Genomic DNA, 15,429 nt, shown 5'->3' with positions numbered 1-15,429 from the left:
AGCAGGGCGAGTCATCACCAGCATTTTTTTAATTGAAAGAGAAGAGAGAATGAAAATGAGAAACTATCAGAGTGCTTTGTACATAATAAGAGTGGTTTTGTGAAATTCTGTTTTATTCTTCTACTTATATGTATGTGCACTAGATCATGCAGAAGTGGAAAAATTTTCCCTTCCTCCATTACAGGTTTCTTGGCCGGTTTAATAATTAACTTGACCTAAAACAGACTAGGCGAACAAAAATAAATTTATTTTCATATGGGACCCCCCAAAATATGAGATGGAAGGGCAAGTGGGGTCAATTGACTCTTATATGCCCTCCTGACCTAAGGCCTGGGATAGGTACCAGGGGACCTCAAAGGGAGGAGGGCAGTTGACAGGACATAAGAAGCACAGATGTTTAGTAATTAGAAGTTTGCCCTGCCACGCAGGCAGGTCTTTCCAAGCAAAAAGTTGTCCTTGGTTATAGCTCTTTTTCTGAGCCAGGGCACTTATGTAAATTATTTTAGGTAGTTAAGGAAGAGGTTAAAGTTTTTCCCCAGTCCGCTGGGTCTTGATTACCTTCAGCTCAAAATAATCTACGTGTTAAAGTGACATAGTTTGGGGTGGCCTACTTTACTCCCCTTTAGTGACCCATGATAATAAATACACTACGCCTTGTGACTCTTTCCTTTCCATACATTTTAATATGCTGTCATTGGTCAGTTTTTTGCATTTTCCTGGTCATTTGATGCTCAATCAAAGTGGTCTACCTTGTTTTACTTAATGCCTTTCTCATTTTATCTTTCTGTTCCCCATTATCAGGTCATATCAGGATGACTGACAATGTGGTTTTGAATTTCTGTGTTGAAGATGAAAGCAACAGTAGTTCCATCTGTCCTCACAAGGACAGGGTCCACTGAATTCGGATGAGGCATAAGAGTAGAATTCTCTGGAAAAAGGGAAAGAAGCATGTTCTTTTAGTCTCCACTTATCAGAGAATATGAAAAAGAGGCTTTTTTTTTTTCCAGTTTTCCCGGCATAACAATTCCAGACTTATTTTTTTTTGTCAGGCAAGGGCTAGTTTCAAAGTAATTTGTTACTTGACATCTACCAAAGGCAGAGGAAGGAATGCCATGACTCATTATCCTCAGTAGCCAATCGTCATTGCAAAAATCAAAGAAAAAAATCTATAAAAAAGAATTATGACTTAGACAAATATAGTGAAGCAATGTTTTGCTGTTGTGGGAGTTGAGACAGAGTTCCATAAAGACCTTTAAAATAGGGAAGAAGCAAAACAGGAGAAAATAAATGAACAACGAAGTTACTGCAAACAAGAAACAGTTCCACAGAAGCCCAGAATAACACAAACATATGAAAAAAGAAAACTTGAGCTAGTGCCCCCATTTTCTAAACCTGTGTCCCAGAAAAGGACTAACACATGCAGGCACATTTTTGTTCTGGTGAATCTACACTGACCATTGCCTCCCTTCAGCCGGCTTACAAAGAGAGCTGCCGACAGACACGGTGCTGTGTGAGATAGCCATCTCAGGGAAGGATTTACATAAAAGGCACTATTCCATGCTGGCTGGAATAGTGCATGAGCCATATAGTAGTAGGAATAAATACTAAAACCCCATTACACTGAGTTTACACTGTAGAGAGAACATGTAGAATTATAAGAACTAGTCATACCTTCCAAGGCAAATATTCTTTCTCCCAGAGCTTCCACAATGGTAACTAGAGCCAGTTCATCAGAGACGTTGAAGAAATGCTTCTCGGTGGGTTCACTTGCAATTGATTTGATTTCTTCCACAAATTTTTCAGTGCTTAAATTTCCTCTGTTATAGCTCCCAAGAATCTAAGACACGACAAAATGGCAAGAATGTATTTTAAATTCTATGTGTTAAATAAGGATCCCAAGCATTTCGTCAATAAACAAGAGAGTGTGTAGTACCTTAATGTAATGCGGTCTTTATGTACTTCCACATTCCTGGAAGAACAATCTTCAGGATATGTAGATTCCTTAATATTAATTGTTATATACTATGATTCATGTAGGAAAATATAAAGGGCAATCTTGTATGTTTGTGGAAGTTTCTTCTCTTGCATTTCTGTGTCCCTGTTTAGGAAAAGCTCTATCTTTTTTTTTTTTTAATTTAATTTAAAAAATATTTTTATAAACATATAATGTATTATTATCCCCAGGGGTACAGGTCTGTGAATCGCTAGGTTTACACACTTCACAGCACTCACCATAGCACACACCTTCCCCAATGTCCATAACCCTACCACCCTCTCCCGACCCCCCTCCCCCCAGCAACTCTCAGTTTGTCTTGTGAGATTGAAGAGTCTTTTATGGTTTGTCTCCCTCCCGATCCCATCTTGTTTCATTTATTCTTTTCCTACACCTCAAAACCCCCACGTTGCATCTCCACTTCCTCATATCAGGGAGATCATATAAGTCAATCAGAGAAAGACAACCATCATTGATTGATTGACTTTCTCTGATTGACTTATTTCACTAAGCATGATACCCTCTAGGAACAGCTCTATCTTTAAAGTCTGACAATTCAAAAGTAAGTTACGGTTTCTGAATGTCTCTGGTATTATTCCAGCCCATGCCTCCGCCATTTGCTGGCAAAATCAATTAGCAAGTGAGTTACTTGATCTTGAAGAGGCAGTTCTTCCCGATAATCTTACCGAGAGGCAGTCCCACACATATATTTTTTAAACAGATGATAAAATAGATAGTAATCTAACTTGGCAATCTAGAAAATAAACAATCAGGAGATTCCTGTTTGAAACCAAATGCTCAAGACAGGGACACCCCTCCACACCCCCCACCCTTTTTTATAGAGAAGAAAGGCAGGAGTTATCTGTTATAGTTCACTGTAATTATTTAGATGTCTCAGCAGGTTTTCTCAAACACCTATTTTATTTTTTAAGTAAGGTTTACTGAAATATATACAGTAAAACTCACCCTTTTTAGTTATACAATTCTGAGTTTTGACAAACCCACACAGTTGTGTTACTACCACTTCAAGAGGTAAAACATTTTTCTTTTTTTTTTTTAAAAAGATTTTATTTATTTGACAGAGAGAGAGATCACAAGTAGGTAGAGAGGCAGGCAGAGAGAGAGGAGGAAGCAGGCTCCCCGCTATGCAGAAAGCCTGATGCGGGGCTCGACCCCAGGACCCTGAGACCCTGACCTGAACTGAAGGCAAAGGCTTTAACCCACTGAGTCACCCAGGCACCCCAAGATGTAGAACATTTCTATCAGTGTCCCCTCTTGCCCCTTTGCAGTCAATCTCTTCCAACCCCTAACTCTTACAAACCTCAATATATTTTCTGTCCCTAAGACTTTGCTTTTTCCAGAATGTTATATTTATGGATTCATATAGCATGTAGTCTTTTGTGCCTGACTCCTTTTATTTGCAGAATGCTTCTGAGAATCATTCATGTTGTCCCATGTATAAGAAGTTCAGGATTTTTTTATTGCTAGTAGGGTTCCATTGGGTAGATGCACCCAAATTGGAAACAAACCAAATGTCCATATAAAGTATGGGACAAATTGTGGTAGATTAATACAATGTATATTAAAAAAATGAATGACTGATGCACAATATATCATGGGCAATCATTATGTTGGGTGAAAAGTTAAACACAAAAGAGTATATACTATATGATTTCATTTACATAAAATAGAATAGGCTACTTAAGCTGTGGCGGTCTAAGTCACACCAGTGGTTACTACAGAAGTGAGTATTGAAAATATGGAAGTATAGGGAACTTTCTGGGGGGTGATGGAAATGTTCTGTATCTTGATTGAGGTATCAGTCACATGGGTGTATGCAATTATCTAAACTCATTAATTTGTTTACTTTGTACATAATTTTCACATTGAAATTCTGCATTTCATTGTATGTGTTAATTAAAAAAACAAATGAACTTTGATGGCTTATAATAATATGGATGAATCTTAGCAATATTAAATTTTAAATGTCTTAAAATACTATATGCAATATGACACACTTTTTATAAAGTTAAAAAAAGGAAGACTTGGAATTTTTTTTTAACTATGTATAGATACCAAGAGATTAGAAAAGCAAAACAAGAGATGAGTACAGTATTTGGGCTGATGGTTATCAGGTAGAGGATGCCAGGTGGTGAATGTAGTCAGGCCCATAGACAGTTATTATACTGGATACTTAAAATATGTATGCAGGTATAATAATAAACATGGAAACCTATGAAGTGGGCCATGCTTTCACAAATGATGAGGTCTCCTAAACCAAGGATCATGATTAATTCAATTCTGTGCTCCTGGAATCCAAAAAACAAAGATAAGATCTTCAACTTTGTACTATTGCTTATTTTTAGAATAATCTACTCCTTGGGGACAAGAAAAGTCATGACCTCCAGCGACCATGAAGCTACTGGAAATTTCTAGCTTCACTTTCCATTTTTAAATCATGACATAGATTTGTCTAGCATCGTTAAACTGAGACTCTAGGGTGCCTTCAAAGTCCCACTGCAACACAGACCTGCAGTAGTCCCCAAACACAGTTCAGCATTATGGACTGGGTGGATCCTGGACACAAGGCGGGGCTGGCACAGGTGGAGGCAGCAGTCAGTCCTGGTCCTCACTGGGTCCCCCTCCCACCGACACCTGCCTCTCTCCTCTGAGAACCCTTTTCCCCCCCGACCTGCCACTGTCCTTAAGCTGCTTGTTCTAGGCATCTGCATGGATAAATGTCAGATTCAAAGTGGTAGATTTTAAAACTGGTATTTTTACTTAGAAGAACTGGTATTTTTATTTAGAAGGATACAACTTTTCACTTATAGTTAGAAAAAAGCTAAAATTACTGTTTTAGGTGTTGCAATTTATGATCTACCACATACTTGTTTTTTTGAATCATAAAATGTATGAGGATTTAGATTCATAACTGAATCATTAAAATGTACCCTAAATGTTAAAATGTGAGCACAAGAGTTGTGTGCCAGGTAGTAAGGCCGGAATTCAGAGAGTAGCTCTGGATTTGTCCTTAGTGAGAAAGTGCTGGGGGATTTATTCTTGGCTTCTCCCCCTGGCTTGACTCACACCCTCACCCCATTCCCACGGAATACTCGAGAGGAGTCTCGAGCAATACCGCCTATCAGCACACACAGGTTTTCACTGAGGCCCTTGTCTGTTCTTTAGTTCCACATCTACCTGTAAAATGCGTTCATGAGGCACAATGTGAAGAACTTTGTGCTACTTTGAAAAAGTGGGCAATTTAGGAAAACTGGAGCTGGCTCTAAGGAAATCAGTACACTATTTGGGTAACTTTTGATTTTGAACCTAACTCTATACTCCTTGTCCAGGTTTAGGTAGAAAGGTCAAGGTCAGGAGTCTGAAAAATGGCACCAAAACACAAAAACTCAGACCCTGTCTACTTGGCTAGAAAGCAAATGACAACCATCAGAAATGGTTATATTTGAACGGAGACCACTGGTGCTTTTCCCATGTTAGCTACTTGGGAGAGAGTTAATGGAAATGAATGTAGAGAATTGTCCAGATTAGGGAGGGAAAACTCAAGGTCCACTTGCTCTTATTACATTGAACAAATTCTCTCTTATACTTAAAAACAATTAAGATGGTTGCCTTATAGTTGAGGATTTCCCCACATCTAGATGGACATGCCCCAGGGAAAGCACGGAAAAGGCAGGAAACAGTCTCCAGCCTCCAGAGCCTCCATCACACCTATGTGTCCATTTCAGGATCACTGGGTTCTTGCCCAACACCTCACTCAACACCCTGTATTCTCACATACTGTTAGGTTCCTCTTTTGTCAGCAGCTTTGCTATGCATGGATTTCTTTTAGATTCATACAAATTCAACCTCATGTGAAGCTCTCTGGGTACCCATTGTTTCACTTAATTTATCTTAGAAGTTTTTGACATCCTGGGCTGGAAAGTCACCATCTTTCCCCCTTAGTCCCTGTTGAACATATTCTAGATTCACTGTCACATTGACAAGTAAACTTCCATTTCACTTATGAAGTGACGCATTTGAAAATACACATAAAAATTGTAAAGATGTTTGGTCCATGCATGGTTGAGATTCTTAATTGTGATGTAAATGTTATCAGACACTTAGTGCTCTATGTGAACTTGGATAAAGTTCAATGGGAAAAATGCCCAAGTGACATTCTTAAATAATAAAACATAAATGGAGCATGAGAGTATGTATTTTGAAGGAGATATAAGAGGAAAATGTTCCTAGGAAGTGCTGTGACTTGCATCCAGTTTGAACTATTTTGTATTACAGAATAAGAAACGAAAACGGAAATGTATTTTGATCCTTCACCCAAGGATCCAGTGTTTGCAGAAACATTATTTTCTGTGAATGAGAAGAATACAAAATAATACTTACAAATCACTTCTGTTTCACTTTGTACAAATATGTCAAGCCCCGGCATTTGGTATTCTGTTAATATTTACCTCAGGTAGACATTCAGAATTGAAGTTCCCTTGAGGCAGATGTGTCAAATGTAAAGTGTGTAATACATTTACATGTACTACTGTGTCTTTTGTGTGCAAATGAATGCAATGCTAAAATACTTTCTAACTTCTCTTATTTTCATGTGAATGCTGTAAATGATCACATTTCAGAGTCATTATAATCCCAGCCATTATCATCTAAGAATAGAATATGAATGTAAAACAGTTTCCTGCTGGCAATGTCTAGTATCCTCAGGTAACAGAATACAGACCATGTAGAATACATACCAGTTTAGGACCCTCACCAAATCTGAGAGTTTAATGGGTCATGTTTGCAGTCTTATCATAGAGTGCTTAAATTTTCAACAGTCAATTATTTTGGGGTATTGTCTCCCCAAAACACACCTTTGTGGTGTTCAGGATCAAATGGTAAGTTAAAAAAAAATTGAGTAGGAAGAACAGCCCAGGTGATAATAGGAGCAGACCCCCAGGTATATTTGATCCACGTGAAGCATGAACGTAGCTTCAGAAATGCCTAAAACCTTTCTGTGTGAATGCACAAGGAGAGAAAATAAAATAACTGTCTTATTTCCTAGTTTGACACAAACTAAAAAATACAAGTTTCACCAGGGAAAAGAAACATGAATTGGGAAAATAACAGTTCTTGCTGAAGTGAAATTTTCCTATACATTATTTATAAAATATTAAAGAGCAATGTAACAATAATTCATTGATTAAAACAGGAAAAGAAGCCAGGATATTATGATTCTCTAGGAAAATCAATGCAATTATGAGAATGCTTTTTGGCCAGATGGGAGGCAAAGTATGAATTATCAACTAGGGATCCAACCAAGGGAACACAGTGACTTAAGGACAAAAAATACTGTATATGTAGCCAGACACCCTGTAAAAGTGATATAAGTTTCACTTAAAATTAAGTCATTCATTGATAGGTACAGTATCTGCTTTCCAGTGAATTTTTTTTTTAATGTTGTCAATGCTGCTGATGGTTTATTCAAATCATTGCCTGCTACAGTGGTACCTGGAAAGCCAGACTATATTCTTTGGGAGGAAGCTGAACAAATGATAGAACTTCTGATATCCAGTTGTCTGGGATAAACTGGGCATACACTTTTGCACACTGAAAAGACTAGCCATAGACTCTCTGGCCAGTATCACTGAGTGAAGCCTGGACCTATGGAATTATCTCAATCACAGAAGAGATCAAAATAGTTATAGCAATTATTATAGTAAGGAGAGGTACTAATGGATCGATAGTAATTGGCAAAAGATAATTTATAGTAACAACAAGGGGAAAAAGAAACAATTAAGTATTTTAATTTTTCACATCTGTATCCCAAATAAAAAAGAACATTGTTGGAAATTTGGGCTCGCTCCATAGTTTGGCTACGGTTGATAATGTTGCTATAAACATCAGGGTACAGGTACCACTTGGCACCTGTATTTTTGTATCCTTTGGGTAAATACCCAGTAGTGCATGCTGGATTATAGAGAAGTTCCATTTTTAACTTTTTGAGGAACCTCCATACTGTTCTCCAGAGTGGCTGTACCAGTTTGCATTCCCACCAAGAGTGAGGGGGGTTCCTCTTTCTCCACATCCTCACCAACACATGATGTTTCTTGTGTTGTTCATTTTAGCCATTCTGACTGGTGTGAGGTGGTATCTCACTATGGTTTTGATTTGTATTTCCCTGATGATGAGTGATGTTGAGCGTCGTTTCAACATTGATGTCTTCTTTGGAGAAGTGTCTATTTGTGTCTTCTACCCATTTCTTAACTAGATTATTTGTGTTTTGGTGTTGATTTTGATAAGTTCTTTATAGATTTTAGATATAACACTATCAAAATGGATAAAGAAGATGAGATACACACACATATATATATACGCACACATATATAGACACACAATGGAATATTACTCAGCCATCAGAAGATGAAATCTTGGGGCACCTGGGTGGCTCCGTGGGTTAAAACCTCTGCCTTTGGCTCAGGTCATGATCCCAGGGTCCTGGGATTGAGCCCCATATTGGGCTCTCTGCTCAGCAGGGAGCCTGCTCCTCCCCTCCCCCACTCTCTGCCTGCCTCTCTGCCTGCCTGTGATCTCTGCCTGTCAAATAAATAAATAGAATCTTAAAAAAAAAAAAGAAAAGAAAATGAAATCTTGCCATTTGCAACAACATGGATGAGGCTAGAGTGTATTATGCTGAGTTAAATAAGTCAGATAGGGAAAGACAAACATGATTTCCCTCATATGTGGAATTTTAGAAACAAAACAGAGGAACGTATGGGAAGGGGGAAAAGAGGAAAACAAATCACAAGAGACTTTTAAAGATAAAGAACAATTGGAGGGTGATACAGAGAGATGGGAGGAGAATGGGTTAATGGGTAATGGGGATTAAGGAGGGCACTTTGGGATGAACACTGGTTGTTATATGTAAGTGATAAATCACTGAATTCTACTCCTAAAACCAATATTGCATTTGTACATTAACTAACTAGAATTTAAATAAAAAATTGAAAAGAAAAAAAAAAGAATATTTTTGCAATCAGAAGTTGCCTTATTTATAATCAAGTCATCTTGGTTATAAAATAAATACAGTCACCTTGTCCCTGGGAGTCAGTGAGTCAATTTTGTGTTCTGGGAGTTTGTCAGGGATGAATCACTCTTCTTCTTCCCTTCCTACAGTGGGGCAGGATGTCTTTCACTGATCATACTTTTGAAAGGAAAGGAGGAAATCTCACTGATGAAATGCTGGAAAACCATAATGTGTAATAGCTGATTCTTACAGTAAATACAAAAGATTTTGTTGAAAAACAACTTCGGTTAAACTCTTATAGTTCTGAAATTTTTTTCTTCCTGGGCTATTTAAAAAATCAATTTATATTAAGAAGACCCTCTCCTCCTAGGCTGAGGGCATGTGCTATGGAACTGAGAGCAAAAGGAAGGTTGTACACAGTTGTTAGTGAAGCTGAGATAAGGTTTGGGAGTCCATGGGGGAATCTCTGAAGGTTTCTGTGCAAGGGCACGACACAGTTTATCTCTAGCACCATGATTTTATTATTTCATGGTTGTAAACTCCTCTAGTTGAAGATCGTTAAGAAAAACAATATTTATTGGTTGCATAGCTTGCCATTGTGCTAGATGTTTTCAGTCATTATCTCACTGATTCTTTATCTGAGAGAGAGAAGAACAATACTTACCATTTATCTTTACAGATAAAGAAGATGAAGTTTGGAGTATTAAGTGACTTATCCACTGTCACAAAGGCAAAAAGGGAGCAAAGTTCTTTCTAGCTCCTAAATATACTCTTCTCTACTCTCCCCGCCTTCTTCTTATTTTAGAAAATGTCCATGGGTCTGTTGTTGTTTAAGGTTATAACACTATGGGGCAGGCTTAGTGTCTCTATGTTAGGTCTTATTGCTCACGTACAAGGGCTGGAGAAGACTGAGGTGCTCTTTGGTAGTCTGGAGAAGTGAGTAAAAACAGTTAGGACAGTCCTGCCCCTTCCAGATATCTGCGGCGGCAAGAAAGAGAGATTGGGGGCTGGGGAAGAATAGCCCAGGGCAGTGGTACATGTGGTAAGTCAAGGGGCATCTAGAGTCTTGGTCATGTAGCCTACAGCCACGAAACCTAATGTCCCTTGGTTTTCTCATTCATAAAATGGGAAAAGGAAAGTTTCCCTGCTCTCTTTGGGGTGCCATGAAGGATGAAGAAATGTATCTAGGACACAGAAAAAAAAAACCCAAAAACTATTCTAGGTTACATATGCATGATAATTTATTTTCCATATTTCCTTTTGAAAGGTAGAATTCTTACTTCTCTTTTTCTAAATGTCCCTCTTCATGGGGTGGCAACATGAAATTGAGCCATCTCAGTTCATGGAACTACTAAAAGTTGATTTAGAAAAAAAATCACTATTAAGAGGTAAAAAGCACTTTATCGCCTTTTTATTTTTTCCATCTTTGTGACACTAATATTAATAATAATAGATTGTTTTTATATTGATACAGAGCTGCTCACAAAGAGCTACAGTACTTGTATGTAATATCTTCTACATTATCAATTGCAGGCTAGGCTTTTCCTTGGAATTAAATGAAATTTGTTCTCTGATCCTTTCCCCCTTCTTGTCCAGCTTAAACGAAATTACAGAGAACATTTTAGAGCTGCTGGCTCCTTCACTTTGGCTGCACAGTTAGGGACTATGAAGTAGGGAGGAAATGGAAAGTTCGGCTTTGTAATGCCACCTGCTTTGGTTTTCTTTTTGACATTCCTCTGGCTATTTGGAGTCTTTTCTGGTTCCGTACAAGTTTTAGGATTATTTGTTCCAGCTCTGTGAAAAATGTCAATGGCATTTTGGTAGGGATTGCACTGAATGTGTACATTCCTCTGGGTAGCATAGACATTTTAGTAGTATTTATTCTTCCAATCCATGAGCATGGAATGGAATGTTTTTCCATTTCTTTGTGTCTTCTTCAATTTCTTTCATGAGTATTCTGCAGTTTTCTGAGTAAGGTCCTTTGTCTCTTTGGTTAGATTTATTCCTAGGTATCTTATGTTTTTCGATGCAATTGTAAAAGGGATCAACTCCTTCATTTCTCTTTCTTCTTTCTCATTGTTAGTGTATAGAAATGCAACCGATTTCTATGCATTGATTTTACATCCTGCCACTTTGCTGAATTCCTGTATGTGTTCTAGAGTTTTGGGGTGGAGTCCTTTGGGTTTTCCACATAGAGTATGATGTCATCTGTGAAGAGTGAGAGTTTGACTTCTTTGCAGATTTGGAAGACTTTTATTTCTTTTTGTTGTCTGATTGCTGGGGCTAGGATTTCTAGTACAATGTTGAACAACAGTGATAATAGTAGACATCCCTGCCAAGTTTTTGACCTTAGGGAAAGTTCTCAGTTTTTCCCCATTGAGAATAACATTTGCTGTGGTTTTTTAGTATATGTATTTTATGATACTGAGGCATGTTCCCACTATCCCTACACTGTGAAAAGTTTTAATCAAGAAAGGATATATACTTTGTCAAATGCTCTTTCTGCATCTATTGAGAAGATCATATGGCTCTTGTCCTTTTGTAATGTAGTGTATCATGTTGATTGATTTGCAGATGTTGAACCACCCTTATGGCCCAGGAATAAATCCCACTTGGTCATGGTGTATAATCCTTTTAATGTACTGTTGAACCCTATTGGCTAGTATCCAGGTTAGAGTTTTGGCATCTATGTCCCTCGGGGATATTGGTCTGTAATCCCCCCCCTTTTTTTTTCAGAGCTTTTATATTTGAGTTTATTCTTCATTTAACTTTCAAAACACTACTATAGTTGAATATTAAAACAAAAACAATAGTAAGTAGTGAGCTATGATTATAGTCCTTCACTCATTCACTACTGCACATAAAATGCCAGCAGTGTTATTCACTGGCCCCATTAAGAGGTCTGACACTGAACACCACCCCTGGGATGATGTTCATCATCCTCATATGCTTCCCCATTGTAATGGCACCGTCTTTCCTGATTTGGATCAAAGTCCACCAGTTCTACCTGGTCCATTTCATCAGTCTCTTCTACTTCCTTCCTCTCAGGTAGGAGTTTTTCCAGCAAAGAGAGTTTATCAGGAGACAGAAAGCCATTCTCAGGAAAATTTACCTTAAACTTGATGATGAGGCGACCCTTCTCATATGGCCTATGGTAAATTGGCATGCCTTCATTTAGCACACACTTGATATCTCCATGCTTGACAATTTGACCTGGATGAGAGGTGATGACAATGGTTCGGTTGTCAAGAGTAGATATTGGCTTTTGAAAACCGCACAGTGCTTCAACCAGCTGTATGTCCATACACATGAAAAGGTCTTCTCCTCGTCGAGTAAAACCAGCATGGTCCTTCTGATCTAAAACAATGATAATATCTCCTGGTTCCAGTCTTGGTTCTTGGTCTCCCTCACCATGGAATGTTATCTTCTGGCCATCTTTCATGCCTTTGTCAATATGAACTAGAATCTTCTTCTCTCGAACTATCTTCCTTCCATTGCAGCTTTTACATCTATCTTTAGGACTAATCCGTTCCCCATGGCCCTGGCACTCCATGCACACAGACTGAATTTGCTGAACCATTCCAGGTCCTATCTGATGAATTCTTATTTGCATTTCAGTACCTCGGCAATTGGGACAACACTCAACTGCTCCTTTCTTACCACCTCAGCCTTCACATTTATCGCAAATCACATTCTTTTGCAGAGCTAGTTTTCTTGTTGCACCATTATATAAATCTTCTAAGGTTACTGAGAGCTGATGCACAACATTTTTACCTCTCCTTTCTCTCTGCATTTTTCCTCCTCCTCCAAAAAACATATCAAAGATGTCCATGGGGGAGCCAAAACCACCACCAGTTCCACCTTCTTTAATTGCCTGTTCACTTCCTTTGTCATATAATTCCCTTTTCTTTGCATCAGAGAGTACTTCATAAGCTTGAGAAATCTGTTTAAATTTCTCTCCTTCATTTGGATTCTTATCAGGGTGGTACTTCAAAGCCAGTTTCCTGTAGGCCTTTTTCAGTTCTTCTTGGGTGGCATTGGGTTTGACCCCCAAAACATCATAATAAGTGGTTTCTTTCACCATTTTCTACAGCCAGTGAGAGGGCCGAGGCCAATGTGGGGGAGCGGGAAGGAGCACGTTGCTGGGCGCAGCTCGGGTAGCCACCGCTCCTCCGCGTCTCACCGAGCGTTCTGGAAAGTTCCGCTGTAATTCCCTTTTTTGATGGGGTCTTTGTCTGGTTTGGGGATAAAGGTAATCCTGGTCTCATAGAAAGAGTTTGGAAGTTTCTCCTCCATTTCTATTTTTTGAAACAGCTTCAGAACAGGTATTAATTCTTTAAACGTTTGGTAGAATTCCCCTGGGAAGCCATCCGGCCCTGGGCTCTTGTTTATTGGGAGATTTTTGATTACTGCTTTAACTTTCTTCCTGGTTATGGGTCTGTTCAGGTTTTCTCTTTCTTCCTGTTTCAGTTTTAGTAGTTTATATGTCTGTAGGAATGTACCTATTTCTTCCAGATTGCCTAAATTGTTGGCATATAATTTCTCATAATATGTTCTTGTGATTTTTTGTATTTCTTCAGTGTTGGTTGTGATCTCTTCTCTTTCATTCATGCTTTTATTTATTTGGGTCCTCTTTTTTTTTCTTTTTGATAAGCCTGGCCAGAGGTTTATCAATCTTACTAATTCTTTTAAAGAACCAGCTCCTAATTTTGTTGATGTGATCTGTTCTGCTGTTCTTTTGGTTTCTATTTCATTGACTTCTGCTCTAATCTTTAATAAGTCTCTTCTCTTCCTGTTTTTAAGCTTCATTTGTTGTTCTTTTTCTAGCTCCCTTAGGTGTAAGGTTAGGTTATATATTCAAGACCTTTCTTGTTTCTTGAGAAAGGCTTGCATTGTTATACACTTCCCTCTTAGGACTGCCTTTGCTGCAACCCAAAGGTTTTGAACAGTTGTGTTTTCATTTTCCTTTGTTTCCATTTTTAAAAAATTCTTGTTAATTTCCCAGTTGACCCATTCATTCTTTAGTAGGATGCTCTCTAACCTCCTTGTATTTGAGTTATTTCCAAATTTCCTCTGTGATTGAGTTCTGGTTTCAGAGCATTGCAGTCTGAGAATATGCAGAGAATGATCCCAATCTTTTGGTAACAGTTGAGACCTGATTTATGACTCAGTATAGGATCTATTCAGGAGAATGTTCCATGTGCATTCAAAAGCAATGTCTATTCTGTCGCTTTAGGATGGAAAGCTCAGAATACATCAGTAAAGTTCATCTGGTCTGGTGTGTCATTCAAAGCCCTTGTTTCCTTTTCTGCTGAGATGATCTGTCTATTGCAGTGAGTGGGGTGTTAAAGTCCCCTACTATTATTGTATTATTATTGATGTGCTTCTTTAATTTTCTTATTAATTGGTTTATATAGATGGCTGCTCCCATGTTAGGGGCATAAGTATTTACAACTGTTAGATCTTCTTGTTGCATAGGCACTTTAATTATGATATAGTATCCTTTCTCATCTTTTATTACAGTCTTTGGTTTAAAATCTAATTTGTCTGATATAAAGATTATCACCCAGCTTTCTTTTAATGTCCATTAGCATGCTAAATCCCTCACTTTCCATTCCCTCACTTTCAGTCTGGAGGAGTCTTTGGGTCTAAAATGGGTCTCTTACAGATAGCATATAGATAGGTCTTGTTTTTTTTTAATCCAATCAGATACCCTGTGTCCTTTGATTGGGGCATTTAGCTTATTTACTTTCAGAGTAACTATTGAAAGATATGAATTTAGTGCCACTGTATTACCTGTAAAGTCCTTGTTTCTGAAGATTGTCTCTGTTTCTATAGATTGTTGCTGTTTCCTTTCTGTCTGTTACTTTTGGGCTCTCTCTCTTTGCTTAAAGGATCCCCTTTACTATCACTTGCAGGGTTGGTTTGGTGACCACAAATCCCTTTATTTTCTGTTTGTCCCGGAAGCTTTTTATCTTTCCTATTTTGAATGATAGCCTAGCTGGATACAGTATTCTTGGCTGCATATTTTTTTCATTTAGCAACTTGAATATATCATGCTAGTCCCCTCTGGTGTGCCAGGTCTTTGTGGATAGGTATGCTACCAACAAAATGTTTCTACCTTTGTTGGTTATGACATTTTTGTCCCTGAGCTGCTTTCAGGATTTTCTCTCTGTCTCTGAGATTTGCAAGTTTCACTATTACGTATCATGGTGTTGACCTATTTTTATTGATTTTTAAATGGGGTTCTCTATACCTCTTGGACTTGAATGCCTGTTTCCTTCCCCAGATTAGGGAAATTTTCTGCTATAATTTGTGTAAATATACCTTCTGTCCCCCCCTCCACTCTCTTTCCTCTTCTTCTGGGATCCCAATTATTCACGTGTCGTTTCATTTTATGATATCACTT

At 38.2% G+C, this 15,429-nt stretch overlaps 1 protein-coding gene and 1 pseudogene across 2 annotated transcripts in view; both read right to left on the bottom strand.

The window, feature by feature from the left end:
* The window catches only part of ITGA1 (integrin subunit alpha 1), a 175,616-nt gene that overhangs the window by 55,573 nt on the left and 104,614 nt on the right, over nucleotides 1-15,429 (bottom strand). For both annotated transcript variants that reach the window (XM_004737905.3, XM_013051321.2), the window contains exon 9: nucleotides 1,672-1,837. In XM_004737905.3, the coding sequence (XP_004737962.1) occupies nucleotides 1,672-1,837 (166 nt within the window). The remainder of the gene's footprint in view (nucleotides 1-1,671; nucleotides 1,838-15,429) is intronic.
* LOC101677503 lies at nucleotides 11,732-13,149 on the bottom strand (annotated as a pseudogene).

This window comes from Mustela putorius, unplaced genomic scaffold (assembly GCF_011764305.1).
Source record: "Mustela putorius furo isolate JIRA1106 unplaced genomic scaffold, ASM1176430v1.1 tig00000407_pilon_pilon_pilon, whole genome shotgun sequence".
NCBI lineage: Eukaryota > Metazoa > Chordata > Mammalia > Carnivora > Mustelidae > Mustela > Mustela putorius.
The sequence above is the reverse complement of the archived record's forward strand: the minus strand, read 5'-3'. Positions and strand labels throughout refer to the sequence as shown.